The 22,613-nt window shown below is 35.5% G+C and overlaps 1 protein-coding gene across 2 annotated transcripts in view; it reads right to left on the bottom strand.

The window, feature by feature from the left end:
• pibf1 (progesterone immunomodulatory binding factor 1) overlaps positions 1 to 22,564 on the bottom strand; it is a 39,160-nt gene extending 16,596 nt beyond the window's left edge. The window contains exons 1-13 of one of the 2 annotated variants that reach the window (XM_077246799.1): positions 22,316 to 22,564; positions 22,095 to 22,195; positions 20,454 to 20,655; positions 20,208 to 20,327; positions 19,340 to 19,473; positions 18,676 to 18,784; positions 18,024 to 18,205; positions 17,591 to 17,716; positions 15,153 to 15,251; positions 9,700 to 9,865; positions 8,080 to 8,230; positions 5,146 to 5,236; positions 4,929 to 5,031 (exon numbers count right to left, since the gene is read on the bottom strand). In XM_077246799.1, coding sequence (XP_077102914.1) covers positions 4,929 to 5,031; positions 5,146 to 5,236; positions 8,080 to 8,230; positions 9,700 to 9,865; positions 15,153 to 15,251; positions 17,591 to 17,716; positions 18,024 to 18,205; positions 18,676 to 18,784; positions 19,340 to 19,473; positions 20,208 to 20,327; positions 20,454 to 20,655; positions 22,095 to 22,195; positions 22,316 to 22,564 — 1,833 coding nt within the window. The remainder of the gene's footprint in view (positions 1 to 4,928; positions 5,032 to 5,145; positions 5,237 to 8,079; positions 8,231 to 9,699; positions 9,866 to 15,152; positions 15,252 to 17,590; positions 17,717 to 18,023; positions 18,206 to 18,675; positions 18,785 to 19,339; positions 19,474 to 20,207; positions 20,328 to 20,453; positions 20,656 to 22,094; positions 22,196 to 22,315) is intronic. The other variant, XM_077246800.1, reaches the window with a different exon arrangement.
• Between the last annotated feature and the right edge of the window lie 49 nt (positions 22,565 to 22,613).

The following is a 22,613-nucleotide window of genomic DNA, read 5'->3' as shown; positions in this document are numbered from 1 at the left end:
CGTATCGCTCATATAATATTCCTGGACGTTACTCACCCACTAAGTCGATACTTCTGACTCCTACCTTCTGGCAGAAGGTTCAGAAGCATCAGATGCAATAAAACTCGCTTCAGCAGAAGCCTAATTCCTTCAGCCATCCAAACACTCAATAAGGTCAAAGCCACACAGATAAAATAAATCGTATGCAGTGCAATGATATATGTTTCTCCCATATATGGCCATGTCAAATGTCTACTGTGTATGAAATATGTATGTCTATATGTGCCGTAAATATACACATGTATGAGGCAAAACGTTTCTGGAAATGTGAAAAAGAATTTCCCTAAAGGGACAATTGATATATACTACTACTACTACTAACTAGAAAAACAACCAACTCTTTCCAGGTTCCTTATTAGCGTTGGGTTTAAATCCAAAATATTTCCAAATAGCAGCCTTTAAATTTCGCTTTGAAACAAAATCTTCCGCCATCGTGTTGTAAGTCAGCAAGTGACTCTTGTCACGTCTTATATTAAATCTGTCTCCTGCTGCTGATATTTGCTGCGACTCTTGTTCGCCTCACGTTGCATTGAGCAGACATTTTAACTCTAGAGCCAGTTCTCTAACTGAACTACATGATTTTTATTACTATAAAAAAGTCTAAACAATGCCTAGCATGTAGTCCATATGATAGAGACTGTGTCTGTTCCCCGAATGAGGTCAAATAATAAATTTACTACAGGATCTACAAAAAAATGTAATCATGATTAAACCAGAAAAACACAAAATGAGTGAATAAAACAAATTTATAAACCTTGGGCTCCCAAACATATATCGGTCACGCCTGAGGCGGTTAATGCAAATGAAATGATCACAGATAATAGTTTTGATGCACTCTGTCTGACTGAAACCTGGCTTAAACCAAATGACTATATCAGTCTTAATGAGTCTACTCCACCAGGCTACTGTTATAATCCCCATCTGATTGGTCATGGTGGTGATGTTGCAACAATCTATAAAGATATTCTTAATGTTACTCAGAAAACAGGAAACAGGTTTCATTTATTTGAAGTGCTTGTGTTCAATGTTACATTTTCAGATATCAGAAAAAAAATATCTGCTACCTCTTGCTCTGGCTTCTGTGTATAGACCTCCAGTGCCCTATGTTTCTCTCAGACTTTTTGGGCAAGCTCATTAAGCACTGATTGTCAGCTGAACATTCACGTTAGGAATTGCTTTAACAAACGAACTAAATTCCTTTAGGGTCAAGAAAAACATGACCATACTCACTCATCTTTTAATCATAAACTAGATTTATTTATATCGCATAGAACTGATCTTACTGATATACATATTCAAGGAGATGGAGACAGCAAGCAGATCACTGCCTTGTAACGTGCATACTGCGTACTGCTAATATTTGCCATGTCACTCTGCGTTATCGACCAGGTAAAACAATTATATCAACCACAAAAGATAGATTCACAAATAACCTTCCTGATCTGTCTCAGCTGCTCAGTGTACCCATAAACACAAATTAACTTGATAAATTGACTAGTGGGCTCTATCTTCTCTAATACATAAGAAACTGTTGCATCAGATTATAAAAGGTTAGAGAGAAAAGTACTGCACCATGGTACAGCAGTATTACTCACGCTATCAAGGAGAAACTCGCAATCTAGAGCGCAAACGGAAACAAACGTATAAACGGGTCTTTAGAATCGCGTGAACTCTTAAAAAACAACCAAAACAATCCAAAGTTTTTTATTTAGTACAGTGGCTATATTAACAAATAAACAGACGTCACCTGAAATTAATATTCCACCACAGTAGTTATGACTTTATGAATTTCTTCCCTGAAAAAATTGAAAGCTTCAGAAATACAATTGTAAATGTACAACCTTTAACAGCGTTTTATGATTCAGCCTTAATTATCACTCCTCAAGAACAATTGCAATGCTTAACAACTACAGGACAGGTGGAATAAACTTATCATTACATCTGAACCAACAATATGTATCCAGCACACACTAAAAAAACGTTATTTATCAATCTTCTCAATATTATTAACCTCTGGGTCATGTCCCAAGACCCTTCAAGCTGGCCGTTATTAAGCCTCTCATTAAGAAACCACAACTAAATCCAAATAAATTGGCAAATTTCAGACCCATTTCAAATCTTCCATTTATGTCTAAAATACTAGAAAAAGTTGTGTCCATTCAATTGTGCTCATTCTTGCAAAAAAATGGATAACACTTTATTTTAAAGTGACATAGCTACACGTTACTACATGTACTTACAATAGTAATAACAGTAAATTATGCACAATTAAAACTAATCCTAAAACCAAACCCTAACTCTATAGTAAGTACACAACTGTCAAGTACACAACTGACACAAGTGTCAACTTGGATAATTTTGAGATTGTATCCGGTCATGATAAAATGTATAACTGAGTATCATTAGTATAACAGTGGAAACTAATTCCATGTTTTTAATAATATTACCAAGGGCATGTACATTGAAAATAGCGGAGGGCCTAAACACTCCATAATTTACTGACGTCAGTTTTAATAATTCCCTGTTTGAATAAACAACATCGTAATGGTCAGATAGGTACGATCTAAAACACCTTAATGCCTGTCACCTATGAATATCTATGAGTATATCATGATCAATAGTGTTGAACACAGCACTAAGATCTAGTAAAACTAGTGTTGAAATCAAGCCTTTGTCATTTGTAATTTTAACAAGCGCAGTTTCTGTGGTATGATGGGGTCTGACGTACTTACATTGTACTTACTCAAATAATTACTGAGTACTATTAATTACCTACATGTACTTATTATAGAGTTATGGTTAGGGTTCGGTTTAAGGTCAGTTAGTTGTAGTTATAGTTTACTGTTAGTTTACTATAGTAAGTACATGTAGTTCATTAATATTACTCAGTAATTATTTGAGTAAGTACAATGTCACAATAAAATAAAGTGTAACCAAAAAATTACATTCATGAAAAAATTCAGTAAGGCCCCATCATTCCGCAGAATCTGCATTTGTTAAAATTACAAATGACTTACTTCTAGCTTCTGACCAAGGCTTCATTTCAACACTAGTTTTACTTGATCTTAGTGCTGTGTTCAACACTATTGATCATGACATACTCATAGATCAATTACAAAATTACACTGGTATTCAGGGACAGGCATTAAGGTGTTTTAGATCGTACCTATCTGACTATTACGATTTTGTTCATTTAAATAGGGAATTATTAAAACTAACGTCAGTAAATTATGGAGTGCCGCATGGGTCTGTTTTAGGCCCTCTGCTATTTTCAAAGTACATGCCCTTGGTAATATTATTAAAAAACATGGAATTAATTTCCACTGTTATGCTGATGATACTCAGTTATAAATTTGATCACGACCAGATAAAATCTCAAAAATATCCAAGTTGACATTGTGTGTTAAAGATATGAAATATTGGATGACCTGTAATTTTTTATTCTATTAAATTTGGATAAGACCGTGGCATTACTTATTGGACCAAAAACGACAGTGGTTTAGCTCCTGTCTATTTAACTAATCTTCTTTCACCCTACAATCCATCACTCTCTTTAAAGAGATAGTTCACCCAAAAATTAAAATTTTGTCATCATGTACTCGCCCTCATGTTGTTCCAAACAATGTGTTTTTTCTTCTGTTTATCACAGAAGATATTTAAAAACAAATTGGTAACAAGACAGTTGATGGTAGCCATCGTCTTCCATAGTATTTTTAACGGATATCGTCTACCAACATGAATAAGTGATGACAAAATTTGACTTTACCTATACCTTTAAGGTCACAAAATTCTGGACTTTAGGTAGTACTTTGGATATTTAAGTCCAGAGAGTCAGACTTGTAACCCTAAGGTCGATGGTTCGAGTCTCAGTATCGTCAGGAAATGTAGGTAGCGCTCTCTTCCACTCTCATTACTGAGGTGCCCTTGAGAGAGGCACCCCAAAAAAAAAAAGGCTGCCTACTGCTCAGAGTGCATTTTTTTGGTTGTTCAATACTCACTGCTGTGTGTGTGCACTTGGATGGGTGAAGTGCAGACCACAAATTTAGAGTATGGGACGCCATAATGACGCTACACGTCACTAAAGCAAAAGGTAGCCTTTCTGATGATGATTTGGGCTCAGACACACTCTCCCAGTTTAAAGAGATCTCTTTAGCCAAGCAATCACATGTGTGTGTTATGAATAGCAGCTATGCTAATTATTTTCCATTTGCTTTTCTGTTTCTACCTTGGTATGCCCGTCCTGAGGTAACTAGAGATTACCCCAGCACTGGTTTGGATCCAGCCTCTTACAAGGACTTCAGATGAAGTCAACTCTGAATCAACATATTTTCCTGACAAATTTTCCCAATAGTGTATTCATTATGATCACAACTAGTAATAATTGCTTTAACAAGCTCTTGTTTTTGCCAATAATTCATTCACGTGTATCTATCTCTCTCACTACTTTATCTCTGTGTCTGATTCAAAGTGGGCAGAATGCTAGATCTAACAAGCTGCAACTGAGAAAAATAGCTAATTTTTACAATTGCGGTCAAATATTGCACTGCAAACATCAGTAACCACTTTCTAATGGCAAATTACCATGGTGTAAATGGGATAATCCATGGCTAGTTGTGCATTAAAATATTTGAATGCACTCTGTTTCACGTCAGGTGGTTCTTTGCCTCTACGTTGTACATTAAAACCGTTTAAAATTTTATTATATATATATATATATATATATATATATATATATATATATATATATATATATATATATATATATATATATATATATACAAAAATGCTTTTTACTGCCAAATTTTTTACTCCCACCCAACCACCCACCCAGGTACTGTATGTGTACATGTATGTCTATGCATTCTTGTCAAAAGAGTGAAATGCAGCACCTCTTCAGAGATCTGGCTGCTGTGCGCCGAATGTCTTTCCAGGTCTCTCCTAAGCAGCGTATTCTGTTTCTCCAGCTGCAGAACCCTACGTGCCAAGTGAACACTACACACACACATTCAGAAACCTATGATTAGAGTCACACAGACATAAAAACAGTCAGTAAATACAAAGATGAGCTTCTGGTTTTCAAAGACGAGTGACCTTCTCAGACTTCACCTTTGCTTCAGTCTTCTCTTAGCAGTTGTTGGAATGTTTGCACCATAACCATATGAAAACAGCACCCTCTCTGCCTCATCTTCATTTTCAACTACAAAAAAGGAGGAAAAAAGTATGTTTAAGAGCAAGTATGTCTAGACCACCCAACTAACATCATTGCACTAAGAGAGCACTAATAGGACCATAAACAGTTTTCTATCTTTTCGTACAATAAATACTGTGTTGGAAAGTTTATGTAGACATGAAAATCGGTGAAGTAGTGTTTAAAGAGATAAAGATGAGAACTCAAACTCAAGAGCAAGTTTATATAACCAATTGAACAAGAAAATAAAGGTCAATAACAAACAAGAATATCCAAAAATATTGTACCAACTTCCTATAAATGTACTCTCTGTAATCAATATTGGTTTTGAAAAACTTTAAGCCCACTTTTTTTTTTTTAATGAATGACTTGAAAAATGTCACGTGCTGTATCCATCAGGCAAAAAAGTAATTTTTCCTTACACACTGAATACATGCGAGTGTCCTAATTTTTCAGGGTAAAAAGTTGTGTGTATACATTTATGCATAAAAAAGCTTAAATTGTATGATATTTTAAGAGACTTAGACCTTAAGAATAACCATCTGAAAAGATTCTTTCTATATCGTTTCTTGCTTTTTCTGCATGTTGGTTGAACCCCAATAAGTTTAAAAATATATATAATTTTATCAAAATTGATTCACTACATTTAAAAAAAAATATATAATAATAATAATAACAATAATAATAATAAGTAAAAAATAGTAGGCAGTGTGTGTGTGATTCAGAAGTTAAGATGAAAATGAACACAGAATGAATAAAAACACATTTATAATCCAAGAGGAAGAAATATTAGTACAATGCTTTCACCAGAAAATAAGGGAATCGCAGTGACACATTACACACTTTTATAATGTTGTACCAGGCAGGAATCAACCCCACAATCTTTAGATCACATGCTTGTTGCTTATTGCAGTGCACCATTTGGAAGACAAACTTCAGTAGTTCAGTTGAGGATTAACTCAAAATTAAGATTTTCTATATAAATCCATCACATGAATGAATGAATGATTAAGGCATTTATATAGCGCTTTCATGTACAACTGTACACCCAAAAGCGCTTTACAATATTTTTTTTACATGTTAGATTAAGTTCCGATTAGATCATTCTCAGAAAGACACAATGTCTTGAAGAGAATCAACTTTTGCACCATTTCAGGCCACATGTCTGAGCATGTTCCACAAGGGAGTCGAACCCACAACCTGAAAGGTTCGGTGCTTGTTGCTTATATAGGTGCGCCACTGGTTGACGGACGTTCAACAGGCTGCTGAAGAGAGTTTCCAAGGCAAGAATGAGTTCACAGAAGCATCACTTAGCATTTTAAACGATTAGCATACTAAGCTAACTGAACTGCAAATGTAGCTAATGGTTAACCTGATAGCTGAAGAGCCACATTAGAAAGTATAGTAATTGGTTACCATTTAAACCAATTAGCATGCTAAGCTAAGTAAAATAAGACAACAAACACAGGCATGTCAAATTCTTAGAGGTATTTCTCGGGAACGGTAGCAAATGTCAAAAATTTGTTCAGTCATTTCTGTGCAGTTCGGTCCAAAGACCATCTGATCAGATTTTGGACAAAATTTGTAGGAGTAACGAAAAAACTGTTTTTCTTTTGCTTAAAAAAGGCGGAAAGATAAGTTTATCTAGACAACATCATCACAGTGATAAGTAACTTCATCAACTTGCGGTACCAACCGGCCTTCCTTGCACTAGGCATTCTTTTTTAACCTAGAGTTAAAAACTTGTTGATAACCTGAGGGATTTTAAAACCTGGCTAGGCCAGCCTTTCACATAACCTCAGTGTCAACTTATTCACTGACGTTTAGAAGAGGGTTGTTTAAGGACAAGGCCCTAAGGCCATTTTTTCAAATCATCATCAGATCTGATGTAGTATGGCATGTTGAACATGCAAAACCAATGGAAAAACACACATGCAGCGGGTTTTTTTTTTTTAAACTAACACTACATTGTTTACATGTGTTTTTTGCAGCAGAATTGTTTCATGAGTAGTCATAAAACAGAATCTTCACCAGTACTAATTTAACCATAGCTTTGATGTCTTTAAATCTACATGACCCTATATGCAGAAATAAGACCCTCATGTCAGAATGTAAAGGCTCCCTGAAATTAAAATGTACGTTTTTTTTATCTTTTAGTATGAAAATGTTAGCCTTAAGGTTATGGATAAGCTGGTGTGTTCCAAAACAATGAGAAAATTCCCATTTAGGTGATATAAGCATTCAAAACTTACAGTCTCTCACTTCTGCTAAAACTGATCACAGAGTTTTATGACATTACCGTGGACTTCAGCTTCTCATCACATCTTCAGTCCAATCAAATACTTTCTAGAATTTAAAGTGTCCTACCCCCTTTATGCCTTAAATACCACCTGGCCAAAGTGATCGTTGACACGTCACAGAGGAATATAGGTTGGAGATGTGTGTTCGGTTGCTCAAACACTCGAGGTTTATTCCGTTTTCCAACTGAATGTTGTTTAAGACTCCAATGGCTAAGATTTATTCACACCTCTACAATTAAATCCAACATATCATCAGCAGTTGGATTCGCTTCCACGGTGCTGTCAAGTGCGACATGCAGTCTGTGAGGTAAACTAAACGCTATTGGCTATTTGAAAAAGGGGAGGAGACATTCAACATGTCCCACCTTAGCATCCTGTTTCAGTGGAAATTACGTCAACGCATCATACAAAGCTGCACGTTCCAAGGCACTTCATTGGGCCTTTAAGAAAAAATTGGCCTCAAAGACCATTTAATTTCAGTGTGCAACCTTGCTGATGTTCTGTTCTTATTTTATCTTCAATATCAATGACTGAATCATTCTCCTTTCTTACTCTCTGCAGCCTGCATAGTAACATCGTCCAGCTCCTTTTCCAATCGCTCGTATGTCTCCAGTCGTGCTTGCCGTTCAGAATTCTGGGCTTGCAGTTCTGTGATGCGTTTGTCTGATGATGTCTGAAGCCCGTAAAACTCTTTTGTTAGAACCTGCATAATAAACAGATCAAGAGAAGGACAAAGATATAACGACAGACCTTGAGTAACAAGGGTGGTGTCATATCATGTTCAAATAGGCTTTATGATGTTGACAAATATGAGCAATCGTTATTTTATGAGACTGGTATAGGGTTCAACCCTTGTCTGGTCTCCAAATGAGTTGATAGTCAGTGTTGAGCTCATTTCAAGAATTATATATTAAATATATGACAAAGGAACAATCAAATCATAGGTAATAATTAAAGAATACTGTAATATTTATGAAGTGATCACCCAAAAAAGAACATTTTGTTACCATTTACCCTCATGTCATTCTAAATACTTTCTTCTCTCCGTAGAACATAGAGGGAGAAATCTTGAAAAACGGACTGGCCTTTGAATTGGGACTCACGACGCTGAGCATCAAAATGTCCATATGACTTGTTAATGGCTTAATGTAAATGCCATTCATAGATTTCACAATATTCAAATTTGATACTATTTTGTATAAAATAAAAATTAAATCAGAAGATCAGGATCAGAGAAATAAAACACTAAAAAGCACAAAAAAACCCCAATTGTTTTTAATGCTACAAGTTAACTCGGGCATTTTAAAATGTATATAACTCTCTAGTCAGAGCCAATGGCCTCGTAGGCGACCAGAGTTCGAATCCCAGCTCCTTTCCCCACCCCCCCCCCCCCCCTCCCTCTCTCTCCCACACCGCTTCCTGTCCTATCTCTGTAAGATAACTGATTATGAACTACATTATCAGAATAAAGGCAAAAATTCCAAAAAATAAATCTTAAAAAATACAAAGGAATATCTCTTACATTTCCATTTTAAATGTACAGTATAAAATATGGATATTCATGTTGAGACTTAATTACCAAAAATTATTTTTAAAAGGGTTATTGAATTATTCATGTTTTGCAAAGAATAACTATGAGTAAGATGACAACAAAGGTAATCTTTATGTGGTAAAAAAAATATTAATAGCTAAATATTAACATTTTAACCACATTTTTTATGTTAAAAATTATTTAGACAAATATCTAATATTGACGGAAGCTGATAAATAGATGTGTAGCTTAAGAAGAGTTTTGACATCAGTCTTATGGACCTCTTTTATGGTACATTTATGATTCTTTCATGCAGCTTTTCATTCATCATTTTGGAGCTTGACAGCCCAGATCCCATTTACTTCACTATATAGTAAAGAGTGGTCAATAAATTCTCTTTTTTTGTTCCTTGGAAAAATGAAAGTCATGCAGATTAGAAATGACATGACGGTATTGTAGAAGATGAGAGAATGTTAAAATATTCCTTTAAGGAAGTAACAGCTTGAACTACTAAGCAATTGACAGGTTTTAACTTGCAGTGATGCTAAAATAAATCACTTTGTAGAGGTTTCATGTGCATGGCATCTTTGTCATACAGTTTCAACCAAAATGAAACATTTATTTATTTTATAGAGACTTGCCTCCAGTTTTTTCTGGTATTTCTCACACTCAATTTGACAAAGGCTGAGGTTCCTGGCGGTCTCCTCCTGGACCATCTGGGAACGCTCCAACTCAAACTTTTTCAGCTTCACCTGGTTAAGCAGTTCTGCCACCCTGCTGTCTGAACCCAGCTGCAGCTGCCTGAACCTGGACACAAACAGAGGATATAAGTGCATCTGCATTCACCCATTCTACACGCTGACCATCAGAGAAAACAAATAGAGCAATGATTCTGCAAAATTTTCTCATGCAAAGTTATTTTGAAATCAATATGACATATAATTTAAAAAAATGTCTCTTATACCCACTAAGGCGGCATTCATTTGATAGAAATAAATTAAAAACAGTAATGTTGTGAAACATTATTGCAATTTATAAGGACTACTCCCTATTTTAATATTATTTTTAAAAATGTAATTTATTACTGTGATGACAAAAGTGAATTTTCAGCATTGCTCCAGTCTTCAGTGTCACGTGATCCTTCAGAAATCATTCTAATATCCTGAATTGCCTGCTCAAAAAACATTTATTATTATTATATCAGTGTTAAAAGCAGTTGATGCTCCATATTTATGTGGAAACGCGAGGCATTTTCTTCAGGATTCTTTGATTAATAGAAAGTTTTTTTTTTTTAAGCATTTAATTCAAATAGTCTTTACTGTCACTCAAATTGTGAATTAAACTAAATGGGACGAAAAAAACATGATGGTTATAATGTCTGCTGTAGCTCTCCTTAGGCTAAGCTAAGCAATTGCTAAATTAAATGTGATGCCAAGCTTAGATGCAATCGCCTCCGACATGCTAAGTGTGTATTTCCTAGGGCAAAAAGTCACTGAAATCTGAAAGAAACACTAAATCTCAACATGCCCAAACAGATTAAGTATCTGTTTGCATCCTCCAACATTAACAGCCAGGTCTTTGAGTGATTAAACCATTTTTACTGAATGTCAGAGAGCTCCAGGGGGTTTTGGTTGAAACCATAACCACACCTATGAAGGGGCCAAACTGGCAGGTCAAGATTTTTCTTTTGTTTGTGCGTTGCTTTAACATTCAGTCAAATGCAAGCAGTTTGGTAAAGAATACAAAGGAAATTAATCATCATGATGACCAACACCTATCGAAATAATTGTGACAAATTGTGCGTAATTGGACCACTCCTATCGTACATTAGGGAGTAAGGCTGGATATTGTTAAGCTATTTATTGGCTTAAAGTATATTAGAGTTGTTTATTTACATAAATTCAGGGGGAAAAAGGAAGGGTGAGGAGGCTGTCTGAACACTATGTTGTAAGGAGTGGTTGTCTTATTCATATATTTTATGATTTATTTATGTGCAGATGCATTCGACACAACTGGGGGAAAAAAAGAATATTTTTTCTCACCATGACACAATGCAATGCAACACTCATTTCTATTCACCTTTCCCCGCCCCCTTTCAATTTTCAGCCCAAAATAGAGTCACTGGACAACATGTTCACAGACTGTAGACTTGACCTCTCAAGAGCAGGGTAAAGGAGCATCTGTCGTTTTTCCCCTTTAATCGAGCTTCTCTGTGAATGCGAGCAATCCGTTCCCCGGGGCTGAAAAACGTGGGGTATGCCCAACAACTGTGTGCAGAGTATCTCCTGGTATGCAAGGCATGTGCCTGGAGCTCAGTGACACCGTAAGCTTCTCACATGGGCAAATAAGGGCTGACCACTCGGGAGAAAGGGGAGGGGCAACAACCTGCACTTCCAGACACCCTTATCAGCCACCTCATTTCAAATCGTCATGAAAACAAAATTGACCCTACTTTGTTAGCGCACATTACTAGTCTTGCTAGAATGGCGTTCCTCCTCTGATGATGTCAGTTTGACGGCTTGTGGAAAATATCCTCAACCACTTCCCTCCAACCATCAGTCTGCTATGAGCAACGGATGGAGAGGAGGTGCGCTAAAATAAAACCTTGCCCTCTATTCTAGGGCTGCACGATTAATCGCAACTAACATGGAAATCGCGCTTAACCGATTTGTATTATTGCGATCATGAAATCGTAAAGGCTGCGATTATTTTTTATGCGCAGCTTATCAGTGATGTACGTCTCTTCTCCATCTGAAAGCACTGCGAGTTTGAGTCGCTTATATCGTACATTTGAAAAAGCAACAAGCGTCAAACATCTTTCCAAACATGAGAAGCATTTATGAACCTCTTGTCCAACAAAAGACGCCATTTAATGAATCAATCAAAGCATTTTAATCTTTTGTTTATTCAGCTACAGTGATACTATGATGCCCAAAGGTATTTCCTGGAATGACATGCGTTGTCTACTTTTGTAGCGGGGCATATTTGGCGTGTCTGCGCGAGAGTGCCCTATGGGTTTCAGATGGGGCAGCATTTACTACCCTACCGATCAGCCGTGCTGCACTGACAAGCTGCGCAGAAAATAATCTCAGCCTTTGCAAACTGCGTGCGGTTTCATTTCGATTAATCGTGCAGCCCTAGTCTATTCAATATTCCATTTCACTTGGAAATACGTCAAGACAGTGAAGTAACGTCGGTTGCAACTTCCAGATCACGGGGACTTAAAAAAAAAAAGGAAAAAAGTATGCATTCTAAAATGTAGAGATAACATAATAAAAAAAATACAGATAACAGCGAAAGAGGGGAATATTTTTTTTTTAGTGGCAAAAAAGAAAAAGAGAGTGGCATAAAAAATAAAGAGAAAATCATTGAAACAATCGCAAGATATTTTGTCATTTTGACAAACTGTGCCCACCAAGCCCATTTTAAAATATTTTTGTGAATTTTAATTTGTGTAATCCAAGAGTTCATTTAAATTCAGCAATTGTATGTGCATTGTACTGTCTATCATTAAATTGCATTATATGAATGTTGTTTGTGATTTAACACTACACCATCTTTATGGCTATATTCATGGCGAAAACACAGGAAAAAATATAATAAATATATCAAACCACTTAGCAAAAAAAGTTAACCACTAACATAACCAGTTTTCAGGGGGAAAAAATCAGATTATACATCATATATTCTGAGGATGTGTAATTTCTCTTTAGTATTTTATTTTAGTCTAGTACTCATGATTTTTTTGGTTTGAAAGGAATTATTGCATTTATATATAAATGTATCAATAGCAATTTATAAATCCATTTATCAAAAGTAATGCATTTAACATGAGAAAGACATTTACATTTTTACAAAAATCATACTATTTTCAAATAAATGCAGTTCTTTTGAACTTTCTATTCATCAAATAATCCTGAATTTTTTTTATCAAAATGGTTTCCACAAAAATATTAAGCAGCACAACCATTTTTAACAGCAATAACAATAACAAATGTTTCTGAGTACCAAATCATCACATTAGAATGATTTCTGAAGGATCATGTGACCCTGAAGACTGGAGTAATGATGCTGAAAAATCAGCTTTGACATCACAGGAATAAATTAGATTTTAAAATATATTAAAATAGAAAGTAGTCTTTTTAAATTGTGATAATATTATTTCACAATATTACTATTTTCAGTGTATTCTTATAAAATAAATGGAGCTGTGGTGAGCATAAAATACTTCTTTTTAAAAACATTAAAAGAATCTTACTGACCCCAAACTTTTTTCCATTACTTTATGCCTACACTAACTCTACATTTCAAGTAATTTTTCAAACCTTTCTATGTTTTGGCTGCAGACATGCACCAACAGTGTACCAAAATGGAAATACCCATCTTTTAGTGAGTTTAGCAAGTTTTCTCACTCATGACATTTACCAATGCTGTTAAAACCAAAGCTCACATGTTAAATTAGCCTGTCAGAGAGGTTTCACTGAGCTGTGGCGACTCGCTGCTTATTTTCTTCTACTTTTCTAACTATAATTCTAGTCATGTCTTAACTAGCCACATGTTCTTGTTTTAGATCATCTATTTTCACAGTCATCTACCACAGCCCAGTGTCCAATTCTGATACTGCTTTCCTTAGGCTTTTCAAGTGCAGGCCCTGATCACCTCAGCGTAGAGACAACGATTCAACTGTATTTCATCACAATGGAAAGCTTAACAAAGGTATGTTCAGCACCTCTGTCACACTGGCTCTACAACCGTGGGAACATGACTGTACAAGAAATTCCTCCTCAAGAACACAGGCTCCAAAAATAATTACATCTATCATAACCAGGAGCAAACCAATCTGCATATTTTAAAATCTTGGCTTCGAAGTTCGATTGTTTACTTGTCACAGAAAGGCAGAGAAAAACACTTTTATTTTTTCTGGAGGCAGTAACATAGGTTACATATGTCTCCCTGCAACTTTAGAAGTCATATACAGTACTTATTATTGGAGATGATCCTCACACTAACAGACAAACATGACTACACCCACTTTTACTTACGGTGACAAAAATGGTCATGTCTGTCATCAGTTCAAGATTACTTGATTTGGCCTTGGAGGAATCCAGTCAAGCTTGAAATGTTTGACACCAAGAAAAACAAACAACATAAAAAAAGTCCTAAAGAAATGTCCTTTTCACAGATTTATAAAGTGCATGCGAAGGCTAGAACAGTGTTAAAGCCGCCACCCATTTTAAAGTGACCCGGTACTATTATTTAAGTATTTTGGGGGATTTACAATGCAGTTCAAAAGTTTGGAGTCGGGAAGATTTTGGAAAGAAATCTCACCAAGGCTGCATTTATTTAATCAAACATGCAGGAAAAACAGAATTGTTTGTTTTCAGTTATAGTTAACAGTTAACGTGTTATAATGTATTTTAAAATGTTCCTGTGATGGTACAGCTGAATTTTCAGCATCATTACTCCAATCTTCAGTGTCACATGATCATACAGAAATCAATCTAATATGCTGATTTGATGCTCAAGAAACATTTCTTATTATTTATCAACGTTGAAAATGGTTTTGCTGCTTAATATTTTTATGGAAACTGTGAAACATTTTTTTTCCCAGGATTTTTTTATTAATAAAAAGTAAAAAAAAACAGCATTTGTTAGGTATAGAAATATTTGTAACATCAGAAATGCCTTTTCAGTCATGTTTTATCAATTTAATTAAATTTTCTTTAAAAAAAATACTGACCCTAAACTTTTGCACGGTAGTTTACTTTGACATCACATTGGGATATATCAAGTATTAATATAGCGAAAATAGTTGTGAATGCCTAGGCCTAATTCTGAATAACGTTTGAAATCCTGATTTCAAAATGCCCAGAAGGCTACCGCATCATTGCATCTGGTTTCACTAATTTACGAAAACTCATTCACTCATCAATTTATTCACACACAATCGGCTTCTTTTCCACTGAATTATGAGTTGTCAAGAATTTCTGTACATGCATTTACGCAATATTTTTTCATACACTCATTAAGTTTCAGTAAGAAAATTATGACAGCTACAGACTCACGCATTTGTAAGAGGTTTGTAAGAACTTACTGGTCTAAAAGTTGATCATATTTGGCTTGGGAATCTCTTTCTGCCATCAATGCTCTGTCTTTCTCAATGACAGCATTATCTCGGGTCTCACGAAGGTTTCTGAAAGATTAACAAACACATTTCCTGAAACAATACGGTACATTATGCAGCACAGGATTAAGTTAAATGTTCTTTACAACCTTGCCATTTTTTAAACAATATAAATCATGAACTTTTATTACCTGCATTATTACATTTAATACAATACAGTGTTTCCACTGCCACTTTGTTCTGTATAATTTACAGAATTTGAATTTCATTTTTGTGCTTTGGAGAGGTCACATTGCAGTGATACATCACAGATAAGTCTGACTACACCAACATTTTGATGCTGAGTAGCAGCATAAAGCAGAAATTATAGTCCCACAATAGTGGGGAAACAATAGCTATGTTTACACGGACCCCTTTTATTTCAATCTGAATTAATTCATTCCAAACTAACATTCTCCTAAATTGCTTCTTTTCTTTGTTTTGAAGAGCAGACTTAATATTTATCTATTTCCTAGATCTTGATTAGGAGACAACAAGCACATGAACTGTTGTGCAGTGCTGCTTGCATTTATCAAGCAGCAAAAACACCCCTTCCCGTGCCCAAAACAAGGCCTCTGTGGATGAGAGTCCGAAACAGGGACTGCTGGGACGTTGTCCTGGTCCATTTCAAAGAGATGAGAGGATGGAGAATTTTAGAATGACACGACAGTCATTTATGACACTTCATTCAACAACAACAAAAAGCTTGTTTCAGGCATATTACGTCATTATGCCATTTTCTATGTCATTAAACATGCACAGTATTTTTCAGTTTCGGATTTCAATTCGATCAAGTATTTACATGTCCTCTCGATCGGATTTGAAAAGGAATAAACCACCCCTCACAATCCAAATGAAATTTTAATCCGGTTTGGCCAATTAATTTCGATTGACATACATGTGACTTTTATTCCGACTGTGCTACTAGTCTGATTACAATCGGATAATTAGGTTCCATGTAAACGAAGCTAATGTGTCACACACTCAAATGTTGAGGGTCAATCAAACTGACACAAAACAAGAGACGCCAATTAATAGCAACAGAAAAGTTGAATGTTGCTCTGTGTGAACAGACAGTGATAGTGTAGCAGTGCAAGACTTTAGAGCAAAAGAAAAATATAATGCAGGCATGCCGTTTTTTTTAGACTGTAATCAGATATTGTTTAGTCACAACTACCATTCTTGCATTAATAAAAAATTTTTTTCAATGATAAAACTATTTAGGCTGTGGCCACTTGGATAGCAGTGTCCGTCCTGGGACCCCTCTTACTTCACATATGCTTAGTTGATTAGAAAACAGGGCTGTGTGATTAATCGTAATTGATTTCGATTTTGGCTTCCAAAGATTATGAAAAAAAGATAATCGAGGTAAAACTATTATTGTACCGCTGCCACATTCAGCAGTGTGCTTTCGTTCATCCCTAAGCCAAACTTAACATCCAAATCAGCCGAATAAGTGAGGTCTGTAAAATGTAGTCTACTGTTGCTAAACTACGAGACGTGTTTGATATTAAACAGTGTAATTAAAAGTACATTAAGCCGCGACAGAGACACCGTTCCCCAGACGGTTACCATAGCGTGCACTCCGAGATGGAGTGGAATGTGCATAAGCAGCACAGTATACTTTGGGCTTTGGATTCATGCATAAATGGTCAAATAGAATGTAAACAGTTAAGAAAGAAAACGCATGTGTAACTGTATATTGGATCCGTGCATTCGTTCTTAAAGTGACAGCAGCCCTATATTACTTCTTCAGTCTGTATCATTGATGCTAGTCAAACAACAAAAGACAAAGATATAATCTCTCACTGCTCTTGAATGAATAACATTTGTAGCTTTAATAAGGATTAATCTATATTTAATATACAGTGAAGACTATGCAGTGTTATTTTACATTTGATTACTTTCTGCTGTAGGCTACTGCTGTAGCCCTGTTTATTTAATTTCTATTTATGTTCTGTTGTATTTATTTTTGTCCATTTTTGTTTGTAATTAGTTTCTTGCCATAATCCAGCAACTAGTTGCATTTTAAGGACAGTGAGCTTTACATGTGAGCCGTAGCTGTGAGAAGACCAAATGTTCATTATAGGCAGCAGTTTCAAAGATTGCATCCCAACCTAAGTAACTGATTTTCTTCATTTCTTTAACTGGATGCAAATGTTCAGATTATAAAACATAAAACACAGTATTCATACTTTTTAACATATGAATTTCCAGTCATTCGTTATTACTGGACGAGGATTTTTAAAAATAATTTATTATTTCTGAAATCACTATAAAAATAATCTCCCACTTCCAGATATTCCATGGTAAACAAGGATAGAACGAATAGGATTTGTCCAATCTGAGACATGAAGGCTTGCTCTCACCTGTTCTCTCTCTCATACATCTCTTTAGATGCCCTCTGCAGGCTCTCGATCTCATGACTGGTCTTCATTCGAATGCGCTCCAGCTCATCACGCAGTTTGTTTTCATACTCTGTCTTATAGTGATCTCTGGTGGAGGGATGCAAACAGTACAACTGTTACATTATAATGACAATACATTATAAAGATATGAAAAGAATGGATTTTGGATTTCTGCTGTAAATCCAAGTATATTAATTAAGATTCTCGAAAGGTTACATAATACCTGATACCAGAACGGACCTGGCCCATTTCTTCATAGTACGCAACCTTCTTTCTACAGACTAATTCTATATCGTTTATAAAACTGAACTGACTAAACTGAAAAAATGTAGTTAAGAGTGGGAAAAAAGTAAATAGGAAGCACCATCTGTTGTACATTATGTATCACACATACCTAGAAGCAACATATTTTTCATAGGCATCTTCCCTGGCCTTCTTTGTGTCCTCAAGCTGGGTCTGCAGTCTGTCCAGACGGTCTTCTTGATGAGCACAGCGCACATTAAGCTCCATGTTCTGCTTATTTAGATATTCCTTGTCCTTCTGCATCAATGTTACAGACTGCTGCAGAGTAGCTACCTGCAGATGAAAAAAAAAAGGTGGCGAGAAAGAGGAAACGTAAGCAACAGAAGAAGAACCTTTATGATAAACAGATTTGTAGGTTGAGATTATAGACATCAGCTGATAAGTTGCCCGCTCTGCTAGTATGCAGAAGTGTGCTGGTTACAAAATGTGTAAACTTGTTAATGGGTAATGCACATTTGTTGTTTTCAAATATATATATATATATATATATATATATATATATATATATATATATATATATATATATATATATATATATATATATATATATATATATATAGGTATTGTACCTTTTGATACCTTGTACCAGAAAAAAACCTGAAAACAAACTGAAAATTGTTTATTATCCATTACCAAGACTGCCAGTGTCAGATGTCTGTAATTTAAACAAGCCAATTAATTAATTGACCTAACTGACATGCCGACCTGTTAGTAATCTTATGTGTGTGTTTATCCCACATTACCTCTTTATGTAGCTCATTCCTCTCTTTGTTCAGGGCAGTGTGTGTGAGGTCCAGAATTTCTAACTTCTTCCTCAACTCTCTCGCCTCAGTTTCATTCTCATCTCTCTCTCTATGGACCAAAATACGCAGACACAACCACCGTATTAAAAAGGCCTGAATTTTAACAATTACAATACATAAAACATTTAAACTAGTCAAGTCGACTATAATGTTGCCCATAATGTTGACTCCTAAAGAAAAACATTTTCAACTAAAATATCTTTATTTTGTTTTTTTATATAAAAAAAGCAAAGATTGCAGCTAAGGCTGGACATTTAAAGGAAGTAAACTACCGTTTGAGATCAGTACGATTTAAAAAAAAATGTTTTTGAAAGGAGTCTCTAATGCTCATCACTTTTTCTTTTTTTTTATCGAAAATACAGTGAAAACAGTAATATTGTGAATTATTATTACAATTTAAAAGAACTGTTTTCTACTTTAATTTATTTTAAAATGTAATTTATTCCTGTGATGGTAAAGCTGAATTTTCAGCATCATTACTCCAGTCATTTAGTGTCACATGATCCTTCAGTAATCATTTTAATGTGCTGATTTGTTGCCCAAGAAACATTTCTTGCTGAGCTGAATGTGGACTTCAAAAGACAACGCAGGACATTCCACTCACCGTTTGATTTTGTCATAGTTCTCTCGTTTGTAGTCTCCTTCCTGAATAAGCTGCTTGCTGTCAGCAAGTTCTAGCGTGAGTCTCTGACAGCGGACCTCCAGCTCGGAGCGCGCTCTCCTCTCTTCCTCATAACTCTGGTTGGGTTATGAGAAAAAGAAGTGATGAATGTCAATAGGAAATAAAAGTAATGCCAATAATTAAAATTATTTCACAGCTGTCTGGAATTGGGGTCCCCTTTAGCCTTTCCAGGTTTTTTTTCAGTCCGTGGACCAGTTCAGAGCCCTGCACAAGTGTGTGTAACAGTGTTTTTCAGTTTTCATGTTTCAGCGTTGATTTGTCTGTTACAGATCGTTGGACAGTATTCATACTGTAGTGCCGCAGTCAAACTGAATAGTTGTCCTTCGGCATTTATGGGGTCACACGCCAGTGTGACAAAAACAATGGTGCATTCATACCATTCATAATTCCGTAAACACAAAACACCGTAAATCATCCTTTGTCAATTATGACTGTGGTAACTCCAAGTACTTACTTATTTTAATATGCAAAACTTTAACCAAATCATAGCAGTGGGCCTTTACTTGCAAGTCCTGAATGCATCACATATGTTCGACAGAGCTCAAAAACAGAACAGAAAATATCTTATTACTTCTAAATTAGGATGTTTTTTATAAAAAAATCTTGATAACATTATAAGTGGATCTCAGAGAAAATTATAAAAATTATCAACAAATGAAGTCCATATGAATGGATGAATCGCTCACAATAAGATCTATATCATGCATTTAGAAAATAGATAGATTTCCTTTTGACTTTGAAGACCGTAGTAAAAATGGTTTCCAAAAAGGGAAAGAAATATTTTCCACACCTCCATTAGTGATCTAATTTGGTTGCGGTGACTGTCCAGATCCTCGGTCAGGTTAGCCTTTTTCACCTGCAGCTCAGTCGCAAGAGCCCTCAGAGGGTTCACGACCTCATAGAACCGAATCTATATGAAGAAAAACACACATACACACACACTTAGTGTGTGTAAAGTATAGCTTTTAAATATCCTCGCTCCACAACAGCGCCAATAAATATATCTGAAAATCTTCATTTCCAGCTCAGTGCTCACCGCCACATATTCAGGGATGGTGAGTTTGTCCTCAGTCAGTTCCTTCAGCTCAATGTACTTCTCCTCGGACAGCTCCAGGTCCCTCAGGCTCCTGCGGAGATCCCCTGCTCGATCACACAGCTGATGGTTCGTCTCTTCCAGCTGCTTCTGTCTGAGCATGATGGTGTCCATCTCCTGCTTCCTCAGGGCTTGCTGCTTCCTGCTTAAGCAGAAGCCAAAGAGACTTTATGCTGAACCAACGTCACATGAACAAAGAGGAAAACAGGTCTCACTGCATCTGCTTGTCAGAAAAAGTGTTACCGGCAACTGATGGCGAAGAGATAATCAGCTATCCTAGCTAGTTCTTTTTATTGTTGCCGTTTTATTTAATTTTAATATCTAAATGAGAAAAAGAAGTTTTTTTTAAATATATATATATATATATATATATATATATATATATATATATCCATCTGCATATGGACATCGTCTTTTCTTGCTTCTTTGAACGTTTCTTGTGTAAGACAGCTCTATATTTAAGGAAGCACTTACAAAAGACCTGATCAGGAAGCAATGCGACCTGTTTTATAGAATATGGAAGTTTCTTGCACATAACCCTCATTCGACCCTATAAAGCCAACTGTTTCATATTTGATACATTTCTAATGCCTCTAAATGACTAACCTGATCAAAACTTTGCTGAAAAACCTGCCCTCTGATTGAGAGTTAATTATTTTTTAGCAAGTAAAAGGCCTTTTAGTATAATTCTAAAAAGAGCCCACCTTAAGGTTGTGCTACACATGTTTTTGCTGTGAAGTCTTTAATGATTTAAAAAGAAAATTAAAGAAATGTTTTTATATTGTTATTAATATTAACAATTCAAAATGTACATTTACCTCACTGTAGCAACTTAGATTTATGTAATTATATATATTTTTAAAAATAGTGTTAAAAATGTTGATGATGTGTGATACAAAAGACTTTTGAGGAATGTTTATTTGTACCTTTCTCAATCATCATAGATTTTTTTTCTCTTATGTTTTGTCTTCAATTAACGGCTGAATTTCCACAAATCTGAAAAAAAATTCTGTAAAAGTTTTCCATGACAGGAATAATTATTATAATAATAATTATTATAATGGAATAATAAATTATAATTTATTATAAATAATGTAATACTATTATATATAATTTAAATTATAATTATTCTTACTTTAAACACAATTCATAGTGGAATATGTATATATATAAACATTTCATTTTATGTGTGCTTAACAATAAATAGCCCAACTAGACATGACTAGAAGAAATGGCTATATTTATCGGCTTATGATTGATTGAATGAATGAGGCATTTATATAGTGCTTTCATATGTACTTCTGTACACCCAAAGCGCTTCCACACACCAGCTATAGGTGGAGAGGAGAGAGAGTGATAGAGCCAATTCAGCAGATGGGGATTATTAGGAGGCCATGATTGGCAAGGGCCAATGGATGTAATTTGGCCAGGACACCAGGGTTACACCCCTACTCTTTACCAGAAGTGCCATGGGATTTTTAATGACTTGGCTTAAATATTTCGGCCTTATCAAAAGGCACATTTATCGTCCAATACGACAACTGATATATTTATCTTTTTTTTCTTAACAGTATGTAAATGCACCTGTTTTCATCCTGCTGGAGTTTGAGCTGGGTGTCCAGACGCAGAGCGAGCACCTGTTTTTGATGGAGAGCATCATTCAGCCTTTCCTCCAACTCTTCTATCTAAAATGAATGTGAAAATAATTATGTTAACACTCACAAGCAAACAAACAAGTGTTAACTATTCATCAAACTGCTTTTCAATTTAATTTAGACAGCAGTTTCCTATTAGTCAACCATTACTTTGGTAAGGTGGTCCACTTTGAGATTGTCTATGAGCAGATTTTTCTGTGACAGATCTATCTTCAGTTTTTGAAGGTTGTGAAGCAGCTCTTTTCTTTCTAGAAGCTGTTTTGTGACCTTCAGTGCGCCATCTTTCTCATCCGAAGACGATATGTCCTCTGTGGGGACTGTTGTCTCCAGACTGATGTCCTCGGACTCGATGGAGCTGGAGATGTTTGCCGTTGCGCCCTTTGGCTTCTTGGGAGGCATATCGACACAGATCAAGTCAACGCGTCCTCACCGACTTGTCGTGTCAGAA

This window comes from Siphateles boraxobius, unplaced genomic scaffold, assembly GCF_051911475.1.
Source record: "Siphateles boraxobius isolate OS27281-9 unplaced genomic scaffold, OSU_SipBor_1 29, whole genome shotgun sequence".
Lineage (NCBI taxonomy): Eukaryota > Metazoa > Chordata > Actinopteri > Cypriniformes > Leuciscidae > Siphateles > Siphateles boraxobius.
This window is presented reverse-complemented; position numbering and strand designations above follow the sequence as displayed.